Here is a 15,775-nt window from a genome sequence, read left to right as displayed (position 1 = left end):
TTGATCAACAATAGCAATCTGCAATTAGTTGGATGTATTTCGGTAGGATGTCAAATTCCTTTAATGTTTTCCATAAAATTGAGTGGTAAATGCTGACATAAGCTTTACTGGGAACATAAAGAATTAATTCTTATGATTCTGTAGTGTAGCTTCGTGGCGCTGTAGTACAGACAACAGACTGAAAGGTTTTGAATATGATCCCAGCTCAGTCCTCCACTATCAGACAGTGACCACAGTGCTAACAGAGGTTGATAGCACCACAGACCTCCTCCTTACGCGAGCCACATGACGAAGCAAGACTGACTGTATCCTGGCGCCAAGGGCTGTATTTATGGTGGTGCAGGGACCCCGGGTAGCAATTCCCACCGAACGAGCTACCTTGTCCAGGTGCTAAATTCTTATTGCATTTTCACAATCAGGAGCTCACTCCAGTCATTTAAATGCTGCAGTCACCGTCTGCGCCAATGTCCTTGCCCTGTATCCTGCAGCGTGGCCTCTCTACAAAAGATGTGGCCAGAATAGTGATGTGGACCAGGCAAATGCCCAGTGGGCAGAACATTTATAAACGGGCATTTGCCCAAAGCAGTTTTAAATGCCCAAAAGCTGGACATTTATTAAAAGTACTTTTTAAAATTTTTCTGCTAGAATGTGTAATTCACCAATTAAATTAAAGGATGGAATGATAGTCTCAACACTAAAAGTTAGTAATTGTTTATGCGTAAACCCATGTAGTCATTCATTGCCTTTATTACTAAGAATGCAAGGAAAGAAGATAGAATCTGTTTTTTTTTCCTTCCACCTAGCATTTCAACTTGCTATACCAAGGAAAGCCATGTGTCACTGACTGCTACTTACCATTTACCCTGACAAGCCAAAGGAACTGGTACACCTCCTTTAAATCTTCTAGGATTACCTAAGGAAAAACCCATACTTAACTGTCCTAGCGCAGACAAAATGGAAAGGAAATCAGTAGTCAGTGAGAAATCAGATTCAGGAGAATCGGAGGCAGAGTGGGAACATCATGATTTTTCTTCAGCTTATGAAGAGCGAGAAACTGATTGACAACAATTTTTTATTTTTGCAATAGTATACTATAAATAAATATACTACCTCCGCTAGTTACTTAATACACTCATGCTCATAAATTAAGGATAATGCTGATACATGGTGAAACAACGCTCTGGTGGGCAGTTTGTGGGTTTAAATCACCTCGGGGTATGACCATGCGGTTCATTTGACCTGTGGTTGTTGCACGGTGGTACTGGCAGCAGTCCACATATGCAGAGATGTATTGGTGCATGTCAGAGTACAGTCAGCGAGTAAGTGTGCAGACGTTTTCAGACGTGCTAATAGTGACTGTGTGTTGAAAATGGCTCAAAGAACACATACTGATAACGTTATGAGGGGTAGAGTACTTGGGCAACTGGAGGCTGGTCAAACACAGCAGGTCATAGCACAGGCCCTCCGTGTGCCACAAAGTGTGATCTCTAGATTATGTCAACAATTCCGGCAGACAGGAAACGTGTACAGGCACTACAGTACGGGATGTCCACAGTGTACAATACCACAAGAAGGCCGATATCTCACCATCAGTGCACGCAGACGGCCACGGTGTACTGCAGGTAGCCTTGCTCTGGACCTTACCGCAGGCACTGGAACAGCTGTCTCCAGACACACAGTCTACAGACTACTGAACAGACATGGTTTATTCACCTGGAGACCTGCAAGGTGCATTCCACTGACCTCTGATCACAGGAAAGCCCATAAAGCCTCGTGTCAACAACACAGTATATGGTCATTGGAACAGTGGCCCCAGGTTATGTTCACGGACGAGTCCAGGTATAGTCTGAACAGTGAGTCTTGCCAGCTTTTCATCTAGTATGAACCAGGAACCAGATACCAGCCCCTTAATGTCCCTGAAAGGGACCTGTATAGAGGTCGTGGTTTGATGGTGTGGGGTGGGATTATGATTAGTGCATGTACACCCCTGGATGTCTTTGACAGAGGAACTGTAACATGTCAGGTGTATCGTGACGTCATTTTGCACCAGCATGTCTGCCTTTTCAGTGGTGCAGTGGGTCCCACCTTCCTCCTGGTGGATGATAATGCACGACCCCACCGAGCTGTCGTCATGGAGGAGTATCTTGAAACAGAAGATATCAGGCAGATGGAGTGGCCTGCCTGTTCTCCAGACCTAAGCCCCATTGAGCACGTCTGGGATGCTCTCGATCGACATATTGCTGCACGTCTTCAAACCCCTAGGACACTTCAGGCGCTCTGACAGGCACTGGTGCAAGAATGGGAGGCTATACCCCAGCAGCTGCTCGACCACCTGATGCAGAGTATGCCAACCCGTTGTGCAGCCTGTGTATGTGTGCATGGTGATCATATCCCATATTGATGTCAGGGTACACGCGCAGGAAACAGTGGCGTTTTGTAGCACATGTGTTTCGGGACAGTTTTCTCAGCTTATCACCAATACCGTGGACTTACAGATGTATGTCATGTGTGTTCCCCAAGTGCCTATGCTATTAGTGCCAGTTTTCTCTAGTGCCACATTGTTTGGCACCGCATTTTGCAATTATCATTAGTTTATGAGCATGAGTATATAAACTATACTTTATTCCAAAAATTACTTTCAAACTGGAGTGTTGTTTTCCTTTTTTATTATGCACTACCTCAAGAATTTCAGTCCAATTTATTTCCCCTAATAACTCTTGCCAACTCCCAAGCAACTTTTCAATTTTGTTGGCCAACCACTATAGAAGCGGTGTTGCAAAACACCTGTTCCAATACAAAATATCATCTTAAAATTTTTTATAAGTGCTGCTTATCAATTAATATTTAAAATTCATAAATGCCAAGGCATTTTACACTAGGCCTCTACAGGAAGACTGATTCTTGATTTCATAATATTTCTGTAATTTCCTGCTGTGCGGTCTTGCGGGGCATAAAACATTCTTGCTTGAAATGTAGATTAACTGTTCCGGATTGTGTCGTTAGATTTAGAATTTCTATCTGACTTTGCCATTTTCCTACATGTGTTGTGAACTTTGAACAAACTTCAGTTATTTTTCCATGTGACTCAACAACTTTACTGTGACTGTGTTTATCTGAAGTGTCTTAAGAACTTACAATCAGAGCTGTTTTCCTATCATTTAGAGCCGAGGCTTAGTATGGCACTTTGCTTTCCTCATTACCAGACAGCTGCATTATTTTTATGGTCTATTCAGAAGACTCCACTTGGGTTTTTCCTCCTACTACGATAGTTCAAAATTATAAAACTGTGTTCTCCTTACAGGGGTTGAAAGATGGTGCTTAATCGTTCAAATTTAAATTGTTTCATGATCCCCAAGATTTGATTTTATTAAGCTGAACTATTTCTCTCAATTCAAAACACTTTGCTTATTTGTTTATACATGGGCTATTTACTTGCACGCTGCGTACAGCTGACACTTCAGTCTGTCTACTTACAAGTACTCACAGGAACACGACACCTTTCTCCAAATACAAGCAAACATTTACATGTACCCACAAGCGCACACACACCTACCTTGAAAAAATCTGGCATCCACATTGGTAATACTACTGCTTCCTCTAATAACCTTTTGGCTTCAGCAAGATCTGCGATATCATCCCAATGGATATTAGGATTTTTCTGCAAAATATCATGCTCTGAAAGAACAGTTAATTACATGTTAAGTCCAGTTGCACAGTGGAAATTAAGAATAAGTAATTATACATTTCTTTTACAGATCATACCAAGCATTTCCACAAGATCTCTATCATAACCACTACTTTCAAACTTCCTTTCTTCTTCTACTGGTGCTTCCTTCTCATTATCACCCTTTTCCTGTAACAAAAATATATTTCTTTGATTATATGTGAAACAAACAATCAACAACTACCATATCTACACATAACACATACCTTATTTTCTATTTTCTTTTCGTCCTTCTTCCCCACTTTCGTTTTTTCATCTTTTTTCACACCTTTAGCATCAGGTTTTCTTGACAAAGTACTACTACTGCCAGTATTAATATTAGCTTTGCTACTTCGTGCTGTAGGCCGGCCAGTGTCTTTCTTTGCATTTCTGATATTTTTTGTTGACTGTGGCACTCTGAAAATTATTTTGGATATTATGAAAGGATGAATTTTGCTGTATTTATTCTCTAGAAAATGTAGACTGTTTATCATACATATTTCATTTCTATAAAAGGCAAAAAGGCATACAAATACCTTTAGAAAAGACTTCCTAACACTTAAATGTATATTTGACTACCTTGCTTACTGTCACTACTTCTGTAGCATCATAGCTGTTGGTGAGCCTTGGCTTCATCAGATATTTTCCTCCACGAGCCTCAGCCTTTTTTTTGCTTCCCCGGACACCCATGTTGGTCATCAATCCACCCTTTTCTAGGTCTCCCTTTCTGTCTAGCAGCATGTATCATAGCTTCTATTATTTTCTTTTGTATCCTGTGCTCCGCCATTCTCTCCACATGTTCTCTAGCCATCATATTAATTGTGATTTAACAAATTTGACAATATCTCTTCCTTGTATTAATGCCTAAAACTATGGAGCATAGCGTATCCTTCAGCCTTCTTCCTCCTTTATTGCGCCATATATTTTATTGAGTACTTTTCAGTAAAAGGTTCTTAGAATGTTTCTGTTGTCTCTTGCCAGAATCAACATTTCTGACCCATATGTGACGACTGAACAAGGGAGTTGTATAAGGGGCATTCAAATGAAACCCGGTCACTAGTGTAAAGTAACAGTAATGATTTTATTAACTCAAAAATGTAGTTATACACAGTACACATACTCAAAAATAGTCACCAAAACTGTTGGCACATTTATCCCATAGCAACACTAACTGGTCGATTCCATCCTTGAAGAAGCTGTCAGACCCAGGCCTTGACCCAGTCACACTCTTAGTTGTCCGTTGCGAATCTATGTCCATGAATAATTTGTTTTAGAGGTCCAAACATATGAAAGTCATACGGTGAAAGGTTGGAACTTTACGGTGGATGTTCCAGCATTTCCCACCGAAACTGCTGCAATGTCGTCTTGACTACATTGGCCGGGTTTGGGAGGGCATTATCATGCAGGAGGATAATGCCATTGGAAAACATGTCTTGGTGTTTTGACTTGATAGCTCGTCTAAGGTTCTGTAAAGTGGCTTGATAATACTGGGCACTGATGGTGGTTCCCTGTCCCAGGAACTCGGCAAGCAGTGGGCCCTTGTGGTCAAAATAGAAGGACATCGTGACCTTACCAGAACTGGTGTGCACAGCGTTTGATTTCTTTGACGGTAGTGAAGAATTTCCACTGCTTGCTCGGATGCTTGCTTTCCAGTTCAAAATGGTGACACCATGTTTCGTCACCTGTGACAATACACAACAGAAAGCCGTATTCCTCCCCATGGTAACATTGCAGATGACTCGAAGACAGCACCATTTGAGTATTGCGCTGTTCAGTGGCCAGTTGGGGGAACCCACTGCACACAGATTTTTCGGAAGTTCAAGTGTTGATGCATTATGGTGTTGGCGGTGCCCATTCTAATACCCAGTAACCGATGGATTTCGTCCACAGTGATTCTGCAGTTGTTCAAGACTAAAGCACTCACCTTTGCAATCATTTCTAGTGCGATAACACGATGAGCGTGTCCAGGACGAGCATCATCTTCCAGTGACTTGCGCCCCCCAAGGAATAGTTTGTGTCATTCCACAACACTTGAATGACTCAGACTGTACTCACCATACATAGCCTTCATCCGTCAATACATTTCACGGCCTCCAACTCCCTCTGCCGCCAAAAATCAAATCAATCCTTACTGTTCCCGCTTACTAGCCTGCATGTTCAGTAGTGGACGATAACTTGTGTGACCATCTTCTCTTCGGCGTGAAACCACATGGGTGTTATGCAACATCAAACAGTGTGCATGCGTCAGCCTCTCTACCAATAGATGGCGCCACCATACCCACAGTTACGTGGTGCCACCTAAAGGCAAAGGTAGATGCACTAATCAGGTTTCATTTGAATGAACCTCATATATTGGGAGTTTTGTTATTCTTTTAACAAGGCTGTTGCTGAAGAGTTGTACATTTGCAAAGTAAGCTCTGTCCCCCACTTTTATTCTTTCCCTTATAGCCTTTCCAATCCTGTTATTTGATATTAAGGCTCCCAAGTAACTAAAAGAGGACACTACTTTGAAACATTTCCCATTTATATTTAGAGCTTTTGGGAAATATGAAAGAATAGCAATATTTATGAATAGAGACCATCACCTGCTGTCATTATATGTTGTGTGTTGGTAGGTGACATACCATTGTAAACTATAATCAACCTTTCCCTACTAAGAGGGAAATTGCAACCATTTTCCCATCTAGACCTGAGTACTTCCAAAACTTTAGCAATACTACTGCAATTTCTCATCTTTTTTATCTCTGATACATTTACATTTTACTACCAGGTTGTTGTTGTGGTCTTCAGTCTGAAGCCTGGTTTGATGCAGCTCTTTCTGTCAGTCTATCCTGTGCAAGACTCTTCGTCTCTGAATAACTTCTGCATTCAACATCCATTTGGACTTGCCGAATGTGTTCAAGCCTTTGTCTCCCTCAACAATTTTTAACCTCCACACTTTCTTTCATTATCAAATTTACAATGTCTTAATGTCTCAGGATTAACTGAACCCTTCTTATAGTCAAGCTGGCCCACAAGTTTCTTTTTTTCTCAGTTTGATTCAGCCGCTCCTCATTAGTTATTTGATCTACCTACCTAATTTTCAACATTCTTCTGTAGCACCTCATTTCAAAATTTCTCCTTATCCGAACTGCTTATCATCCACATTTCACTTCTGTATGACGATACACTCCATACAAATACCTCCTGAGAGGCCCTCCTAACACTTCAATTTACATTTGACTAGCTTACTCCTGTCAATCATCATAACAAAACTACTGATCTGTGAGCACAGCTATGGGTAACAGCTAGCAATCTATACATACTCCCCTGATTTGTGATCACAGCCACGGGGAACAGCTGGTCATCTATACATACTCCCCAAGTCACTGACGTCCATGCCTGCATCATTACTGCACCCTCTTAGGGGTTGATTTTTTTGTTACCATTTTTCTAGTACCCTATGTTCTTCCTCAGGGTTCACATGTCATAAAAATCAGTTAAGCAGCTTACTTGTGATAACATAACAGGCATAGTTATTTTCACATTTATAATATTAATATGCAATGTCAAAAAACTTCCGTTTTTCAGAAAAGCTTTTCTTGCTGTCACCATCCGAATTTTATATGCACTCTACTTCAAACGTCATTAGTCATTTCGACACCCAAACTCTGATTACTTTCTTTATCACATTTTGTAATCTATTTACCTATAATATACAATCATAAAAAGTGAAATAATAATGGACCTAATGCAACACCTCTATCCCTACTGGCACACCTGTTGTCACCAGCTGTGAACACCACTCAAAGTTGTAGATGAACTGCTCTCTACACTACAGCCTTTCTCCAAAGGTTGGGGCCTTATAAAGGTTAGTAGGAAAGTCTCTGTGGTGTATGGAATAGATTGGAAAAAGCCTTATGAAGCTTTCAGTTAATCCATGAAGTACACCCTGATAGTTTAACCTTAGCCTGCAGACAAAAGCAGATACGCTAATTCTATTCTCAGTGCAGAACACAGTTAATCAACACTCATGACTATTTTCCTAGTTCAGCCACTCACAAGCAGAACAGTAAATCACACCAATTTTAATAACATTACTCTTCTTCTTGTTTTAGGACTTACACAAGTGTGCTACAAGAGAACATATCCATCTAGGTAAAATGCTAAAACTAGAAGAACACAATCCCTAAATTTAGTAAGTTTCTCTAGTCTCTATCTAAGTGCCAACTGTTGACTGTTCATTTTTGTTTCTCATTTCCATTACCAAAAAAATCACATATTACTATTAGTTAAGATGTAGCAAACTCGTCTCTGAGAGAAAAGAAATTTGTAGTAAACATCCCATGCTATTCGTCAATTACATTTATGTTTTAACAAATGAATATTAAAAACTTTAAAATTTTATTGTTCTGCAAAAGACTACATAAAAAAATTACTTCAAGGTGTAGTTCGGGCCATGGGACAATAACACGCAAATTAGTGATTTGTAAGCAATCTTTAGATGACACAAACATGCAGTACACACTTTAAGAGTAAGTTTGTATTGTGAGAACATACTGGAAGACAGACTCATTTGTTACAGCACAATGGACATTCTGGAATGAATTCAATGTGTGTGATGCTCCAACAAAGGCAAAAATTTTGTCATTTGTAAGGAAGCTGGACGCAACTGGTGTACTAAACAGTGACAGGGGAAAACATAGACCATCACTGAGTGCAGAGGTTATTGATAATGCTTGGACAATGCTTGGAGAACTCTCAAGGAAATCATTGCATCGACTAAGCCAGGAGACTGGCATTTTGTATGGCACATGTCAGAGAACTGTGAGGAAATTGGCACTGTGACCATACAGATTGTCCATGATGGAAGCGCTGAAATAAACAGACACTGAGTTAAAAAAAATCCTTGTCCAGACATTTCCTCCATAACCTGGGTTTCCATTTGAGGTATGGTTCTATAGGTCCGGTTACATCAACACACAAAACAGCACATACTGCACTGGTGTAAACCCCAATATCATCCACGAAACACCACTGCATGATGAAAAGGTTGGAATGTAGTGTATGGTGGCAGCTCCCAGGAGTGTTGTTGGCTCCATTTTCTCTGATACAACTGTAGACACTACAGTTTATATGAGCATCTTCAACACATTTGTGGACCAGCTGGATGACGTCAAACTTATGGTAGGTTATTTCCAATGAGATGGAACACTGTGTCTCAACTCTAATACTTTCATGCAACTTGTTACCAGTTTCTCTGGTGACTGAATGGTCTCATAAAATTGTGGCCCCGATGACCTACCCCTTCCTCCCCTCCCCCCCTCACCTCCCTCCCAGATTTTTTCTTGTGAGGGGGTATCCTGAAAGCCGAGTGTACGCGAATAGACCATGGACAACTGGAGAACTCCATGAAGCGACTACATATGAAATAAGCAACACTGGTAAAGATACAAAGTCATATAATATGGTGAAGCTAGTACAGTTGTGCATCGATGCTGGCGGAGGGCATTTCCAACATTTGCTGTGAGGACTATGTATGTTTGTATGTATTATATGTAGTCTCCCACTCGTGTATTATCATTTCCCTGAATTACAAATGTGGCCCATCATTGGTTCAAGTGTTGTGACTCATTAAAATAGTTCAGGTTTATATGGATCACATCATATTCGAAAATAAAATCTACCACCATTCAATGCAGGTAATTTTATGCACATTTTGGCCATTTAACTTACTGTGTGAAAGAGCAAGAAAAACTGTATCTGAAACTCTCACTGAAAGGTTAAGATTTAGAATTAACTAAGATCTCTTGTCAGAGGACCATTTCGTCCAGTACCTTTCTGTACTCTAGTAGATATTCATCACGCAGAGTGAGTGGTGAAAACTATTTGTTGCTTGAATATTTTTATGTTCAAGCAAAGTGAGCGCTGAAAGCTATTTGTTGCTTGAATATTTTTATGTTTGTGATAAATCTGAATTATGTTTGCAAGAAGAGAATGCAATTTGTGTTTTGTCTTCTCTGTGTATATGTAACTCCTCCTAAAGCCCCAATGCACCTCCTGAATACAAAGAATGTATTTAGAGCTCAGTATTATTTCAACATTTTATAAATATAAGGTTGAATAACACCTGACAGCTTCTGAACTGAAAAAAAAGAGTACTTCATTAAATGATGAGACATAAACATCAGATGAAAATATTAAAATGACTGAAGCAGACCTGAACAAAAGAGTTTGTTTCTAATTAAGATAAGATTATTTTTTCAGATTTGATTTGAGTTGAGTGACACATTCTTTAAGACAGGTTTCATCAACACTTACAACAGATCAAGATGGAATCTTTCCATCTCCCCCTACTGCAATCCTAACAACAGTAATTATATTTTTTTCTTAATTTTCATGTAACTCTTGGAATCCACATCGTATACATGCCAAAATCTGTTTAGATATTGTTCAGGCCCTATTTCACATATATTCAGATGTGAATTTTCAATACAGTGATTACAATGATGCATTTGTTTTTTTCTGGATATCATATTAAGAGTAATTAATAACTGTAATTATTACCATAGCAGATAATTATATACTTTGACTGAGCTAATAAGTAATTTTGGAAATACTGACACCTACTATTAGAAAGCTAAGACTCCAGACTTCGTTTAACATGTTGTAATTTTTTCAAAACTAATAAATTTAAAACAATTAGTACTGAAGTTTGCATTCATTTACAATTACTGTTGCCTTTTGTGTCATTATACCTATTATACTCTCACTGCCCAAACTTTTCTCAACCAAATGACAACCAAATGATCTTCCCACAATGAGATGCTGAATGCAAACAAGAAATCACATGGAGGTACCTTCCACACTATGTATAATTCTTAAACTGAGAGCTGTAAATGATCGGGTTGAAAGCTGTCAATCTAATGGAGAAATACAATTAATAATTTAAATAAATAATAAAAAAACAAGAAACAGTAAGTGCTTCACATTGTATCTGAGTATCATTGTAAGTTTCTATGACACAGAAACAGATCGTCAAAGATTTTTTTAAAGTGTGATTTTATTGTATTAGCCTCAAACATTTTACACACTCGACTTATAGATTTCATTATTAAAGTTAATACAGCAATATTAATAACGGAGTTGAAAGAAATGAAGTTGTTGATTAGCTAGTTACTTCTGCACACTAGTCTTTTGAGATAAAACTAAATATTGTTTAATGTGATTTTCGTTTCCTATCACCCAAGCCAAGAATACAGTAGGGGCCTAGGGGGCCCGTCTTCAGCTTTCATATTGAGCCAGAACTGCACATAAACAATTTTTGTATGCAGCAGTCCCAAACTATGGGTTCTACAAAGTAAAAAATCAAACTTGAAAAATAAGAGGCACCCCAATGCACACTTTAAGAAACACAAATCTATGAAAAATGAAAGATCACTCTGGTCAGACAGGTTTCCCATGCTAAATGTGTTACAACTAAGGTAAAAAGTCTGCCATATAAGAGACAAAAATTGTAGTTTAATATGAAACTCTACACAAACACACTCGGAGACAATATGTAGAAAGTAAGGATCTACCAACGTCAAAAACTTAAAAATGAACATTCTCTGAAGTAAGACCTGTAATGTCAAAACAGTCACATTTATCAACTACCAGATGCTTTAATTAATGAAAACCATGATGCCTTACTTATGCTCAACCGGAGTTGGTGATGGCCACACATCAGGGTCTCTTGGTGGTGGTGGTGGCCACACATCAGGATCCTTTCTCAAGGAAAGTGGCCAGTTTCGTCCATCATCGGAAGTAGAACGCATCAGATATGGTTCTGATTCATTGGTAGAAAGCATATCCTGGAGATAACGTGGTCTAATAGCTAGAACATAAACAAACTTATGTTGATTTCCAGGCATGAAAAATAGTAAATGAAAGTACTGTATTTCCAGATTTAGCATATCACAACACTATAGCTGCCTGCTAATTTTTAATTCTTGTATTTCCAATTTTTTTAAATAATTCCTTGACATCCAGCTGTAGTGCTGTAGGAGACTAATGAAAAATTGAAACTGGTAATCAAAATTTTATGTAATAGCCGACATCTTTCCAAACACAAGTATGTGTCTTTGCTTTTCTGTCTTCTAGATTCTGCCACCCACATGACCCCCAATCCATTTAGGACAAGAATGATACTATATCATGACTCTTCTTGTCTGCAGACAAATTTGAACATATACCTGTGATTGTCAGGTTTATTGAAGTTTTAAGCACACTGTTGTCTTCTGCAGTTGTCAATGATAGTATCCTTCCCATGCACAAGTTTGTGGTGGGTCTTTACATTCTTTTGCTTTGTATGACATGATTCCTTGTTATCCAGTAATACTTTGTATGGCCCTATCTTTCTATCCATAATTTTCTGGATTTGTTATCACCATGTGAAACGCTGGTACTAACAAGAGGAACTGCAATTAAATCTTCAAATTGTGATTCCACTGTGTCTTGCAACAGATATGGTCTACTCTTTAAAAGAGATGACAACAACAACAACCAAAACTGGATGGTGTACGACTGCTGAATGGGACTGCAAGTATGCCAATTAATGGGCAATGAAAAAAAAAAAGAAACAATCTTCATGAAAATATCAATCCTGTCAACAAGAAGTGACCAAGGGACTTCCACAAGTTCATGAAAACCACCTCACTAAGTGCAATGAGAGTGGGTGGGTAGAGAGGAGCAAGACATCTCTGATAGTCTACAAACTAAGCACATGCAAGTAATGTGATAAGGTACGAGGTGCAAGTTCTAAGTCCTTCGATTTTTTTTCTCCAGACTGGAAAGTGATAGAAACATGCGCATTGTTTTAAAATGAGGCCACGTTCATTGTCAATACGTCCCAGAGATGCCAGATGGAATTTTACCGCCAGCGGCGAGAATGAGAATTGTTTTAAATACTTAAAATGGCGACGTTTTCCTTACTTGAACAGCGTGCAATCATTCGTTTTCTGAATTTGCATGGTGTGAAACCAATTGAAATTCATCGACAGTTGAAGGAGACATGTGGTGATGGAGTTATGGATGTGTCGAAAGTGCGTTTGTGGGTGCGACAGTTTAATGAAGGCAGAACATTGTGTGACAACAAACCGAAACAGCCTCCAGCTCGCACAAGCCGGTCTGACGACATGATCGAGAAAGTGGAGAGAATTGTTTTGGGGGATCGCCGAATGACTGTTGAACAGATCGCCTCCAGAGTTGGCATTTCTGTGGGTTCTGTGCACACAATCCTGCACGACGACCTGAAAATGCGAAAAGTGTCATCCAGGTGGGTGCCACAAATGCTGACTGACGACCATATGACTGCTCGTGTGGCATGTTGCCAAGCAATGTTGACGCGCAACAACAGCATGAATGGGACTTTCTTTTCGTTGGTTGTGACAATGGATGAGACGTGGATGCCATTTTTCAATCCAGAAACAAAGCGCCAGTCAGCTCAATGGAAGCACACAGATTCACCACCACCAAAAAATTTTCGAGTAACCGCCAGTGCTGAAAAAATGATGGTGTCCATGTTCTGGGACAGCGAGGGCGTAATCCTTACCCATTACGATTCAAAGGGCACTACGGTAACAAGTACATCCTACGAAAATGTTTTGAAAAACAAAAACGTCCGGTAAGGGCCGCAGGTGTGCTGTTTCACCAAGACAACGCACCCGCACATCGAGCTAACGTTACGCAAGAGTTTCTTCGTGATTCCTCATGCTCCCTACTCACCTGACCTGGCTCCTAGTGACTTTTGGCTTTTTCCAACAATGAAAGACACTCTCCGTGGCCGCACATTCACCAGCCGTGCTGCTATTGCCTCAGCTATTTTCCAGTGGTCAAAACAGACTCCTAAAGAAGCCTTCGCTGCTGCCATGGAATCATGGCGTCAGCGTTGTGAAAAATGTGTACGTCTGCAGGGCGATTACGTCGAGAAGTAACGCCAGTTTCATTGATTTCGGGTGAGTAGTTAATTAGAAAAAAAATTGGAGGCCTTAGAACTTGAATGCACCTCGTATAGTACCATCCTCATTACAGGGCGAGTTGGTTTCTAACACAGGTGCATGTCAGTCCAGTTAAAAGTACTTTTATACATACAGGACTCCCTGTCCTATGAACTCTAAGATTTTTACGTGCAACCTAAATACATTCAAGCATTAAGTGAAAGAAGTTGTCCATTTGAGAGATCTCTCTCTCACTGTCTCTCTGCACCATGACTATGATAATTTTCATTTCCATAGATAATACCTGTGTTATGAACTGTGGTTAGCCTTAATTTTACACCCAACAGTTCTGGCCTACCAACGGGAACATACAGAAGGTACAGCCACAAGTACACTGGTATCTTCCATTTCTGAAAGCCTTCTAATCACCAACACCAAACAATTTTTGTTGTTGTTAATCTAAAACAAATATCACACCCACTTAATTAAAATTCAACTGGTCTAAATAACTGCTTTATCCCCATGTCATTTCATACAAACAAAGGGTCAGTGGACAGGCTTTGCAACCTCTTCAGAGTGCTAAGTTCCAGATCTGTGTATAGAAAGTAGGTAATTTTCGTTGTTACTTGCAATTCCCCTGTATAACAAATATAAGATTACTTCTTTCCTTGCACAGGTAAAAAAAATTCCGATTTTAATGTACAAGCATTATCACCTTAATCAGAAGTAAGATGTAAACAGTATCACAGTCAGTAAAGCTAGCAGCATTTTCAACAAACATATCCTTATTCCAGCAAAAGGTGAATAGCTGAACATAAATGAAAAACTAAAATGTATAATAGTACACAAAACATAATTTACTTGGTAAGACAATTACATAAAGATGATAACACAAATTAATTAAGTAGCTGACTTTTGACATAGATTATGTAACTTACAAAGTGGGTGGTCACCCTGTGTCCCATATTTAATGAGTGTCAGTATTTTATCCAGGCTCTTGATATAGTCGTATTCAGCAATAATTTCAAGCTCATGCTGCAACAATAGTTTGGTCATTAAAAATATTTGTTTCTCATTAATAGTTTTAAAGTTAGACATGTGGGAAATAAAACCAACTGAAAATTATTTCCATTAACAACTACAACAACAATAATCTGTCCTCAATTACTTACAGTTCAGTATATCATTATTTTTTGTAAATTCTAAACAATATCATGTCATAAATATAATGAATATATATGAAGAGTAGCACAAGAGATATTATTATATTGGTGCAAGCTATGAGGCACGCAGTGTGCTATACCGGTTCCTATTGCCGGCTGGTGTGCTGTGCATATTCATCATACTTTTTTATATTTTCTTTTACAAGCACAACTGTCTTAAGAATATATGAAGAGCACAGAGTCAGTAAATTTTACTTGATGAAACAGTACCTACAACACTTGTTTGCTTGTATTAGCAATTATTCTAATTGCTCTCTTTTTACGCCTACATATCCTATACAAGTTGCCTACAGGTACCCCCACCTCAAATATTCAATCCTACACTGCAAATGAGAATTGTTGAATTCAGAATAGATCTGTCTGATAACAGGAGGTGTTGTTATATTTATGAGGTACTTTAATTAGTAAATGTTGTAGCTAATCATTTTACAGATGTTGCTGGGAGTCTGATACACAATACAATATACCTGGAAAATTAGATGAAACTGTACCAATAGACTTCTATGACTGATGAGAAATTTCACCCAGTCTTGGAAGCTGTGGCGCTTTTTGCAAAATTACAGTGGAGAAATTAGAATGGGCATATTTTGTGAGAACCATCAAATCAATTTATTTTGACACACATTGTACCTCAGTTATGTCAGATACTACTGAAATGACTCCAACAAAATAATAGAATCAGACAAATTTGGATCGCTGCTGCAGACAATCTTCCAATCCAATAGAATTAATCATGCAGAAGCTCTTATGTTTGTTGGTAGGAAAAGTGCTGTACTTCAAAAATAGTCACGAACATTCTAGCACATGACAGTGTAAGTGCACCACCTTGTGCAGCACTGTTTGGGTGGGAGGCAGAGAGCACCTCCAATGATCGTATAAAGCTCTCACTGTGT

General features: G+C 39.1%; 1 protein-coding gene across 1 annotated transcript in view; it reads right to left on the bottom strand.

Annotated features, from left to right (window-relative positions):
- The window catches only part of LOC126299384 (katanin p60 ATPase-containing subunit A-like 1), a 105,945-nt gene that overhangs the window by 49,802 nt on the left and 40,368 nt on the right, over positions 1 to 15,775 (bottom strand). The window contains exons 3-7 of the mRNA XM_049991252.1: positions 14,598 to 14,694; positions 11,375 to 11,558; positions 3,931 to 4,120; positions 3,763 to 3,853; positions 3,554 to 3,675 (exon numbers count right to left, since the gene is read on the bottom strand). Coding sequence (XP_049847209.1) covers positions 3,554 to 3,675; positions 3,763 to 3,853; positions 3,931 to 4,120; positions 11,375 to 11,558; positions 14,598 to 14,694 — 684 coding nt within the window. The remainder of the gene's footprint in view (positions 1 to 3,553; positions 3,676 to 3,762; positions 3,854 to 3,930; positions 4,121 to 11,374; positions 11,559 to 14,597; positions 14,695 to 15,775) is intronic.

The sequence above is a fragment of the Schistocerca gregaria genome, chromosome X (assembly GCF_023897955.1).
Source record: "Schistocerca gregaria isolate iqSchGreg1 chromosome X, iqSchGreg1.2, whole genome shotgun sequence".
NCBI lineage: Eukaryota > Metazoa > Arthropoda > Insecta > Orthoptera > Acrididae > Schistocerca > Schistocerca gregaria.
This window is presented reverse-complemented; position numbering and strand designations above follow the sequence as displayed.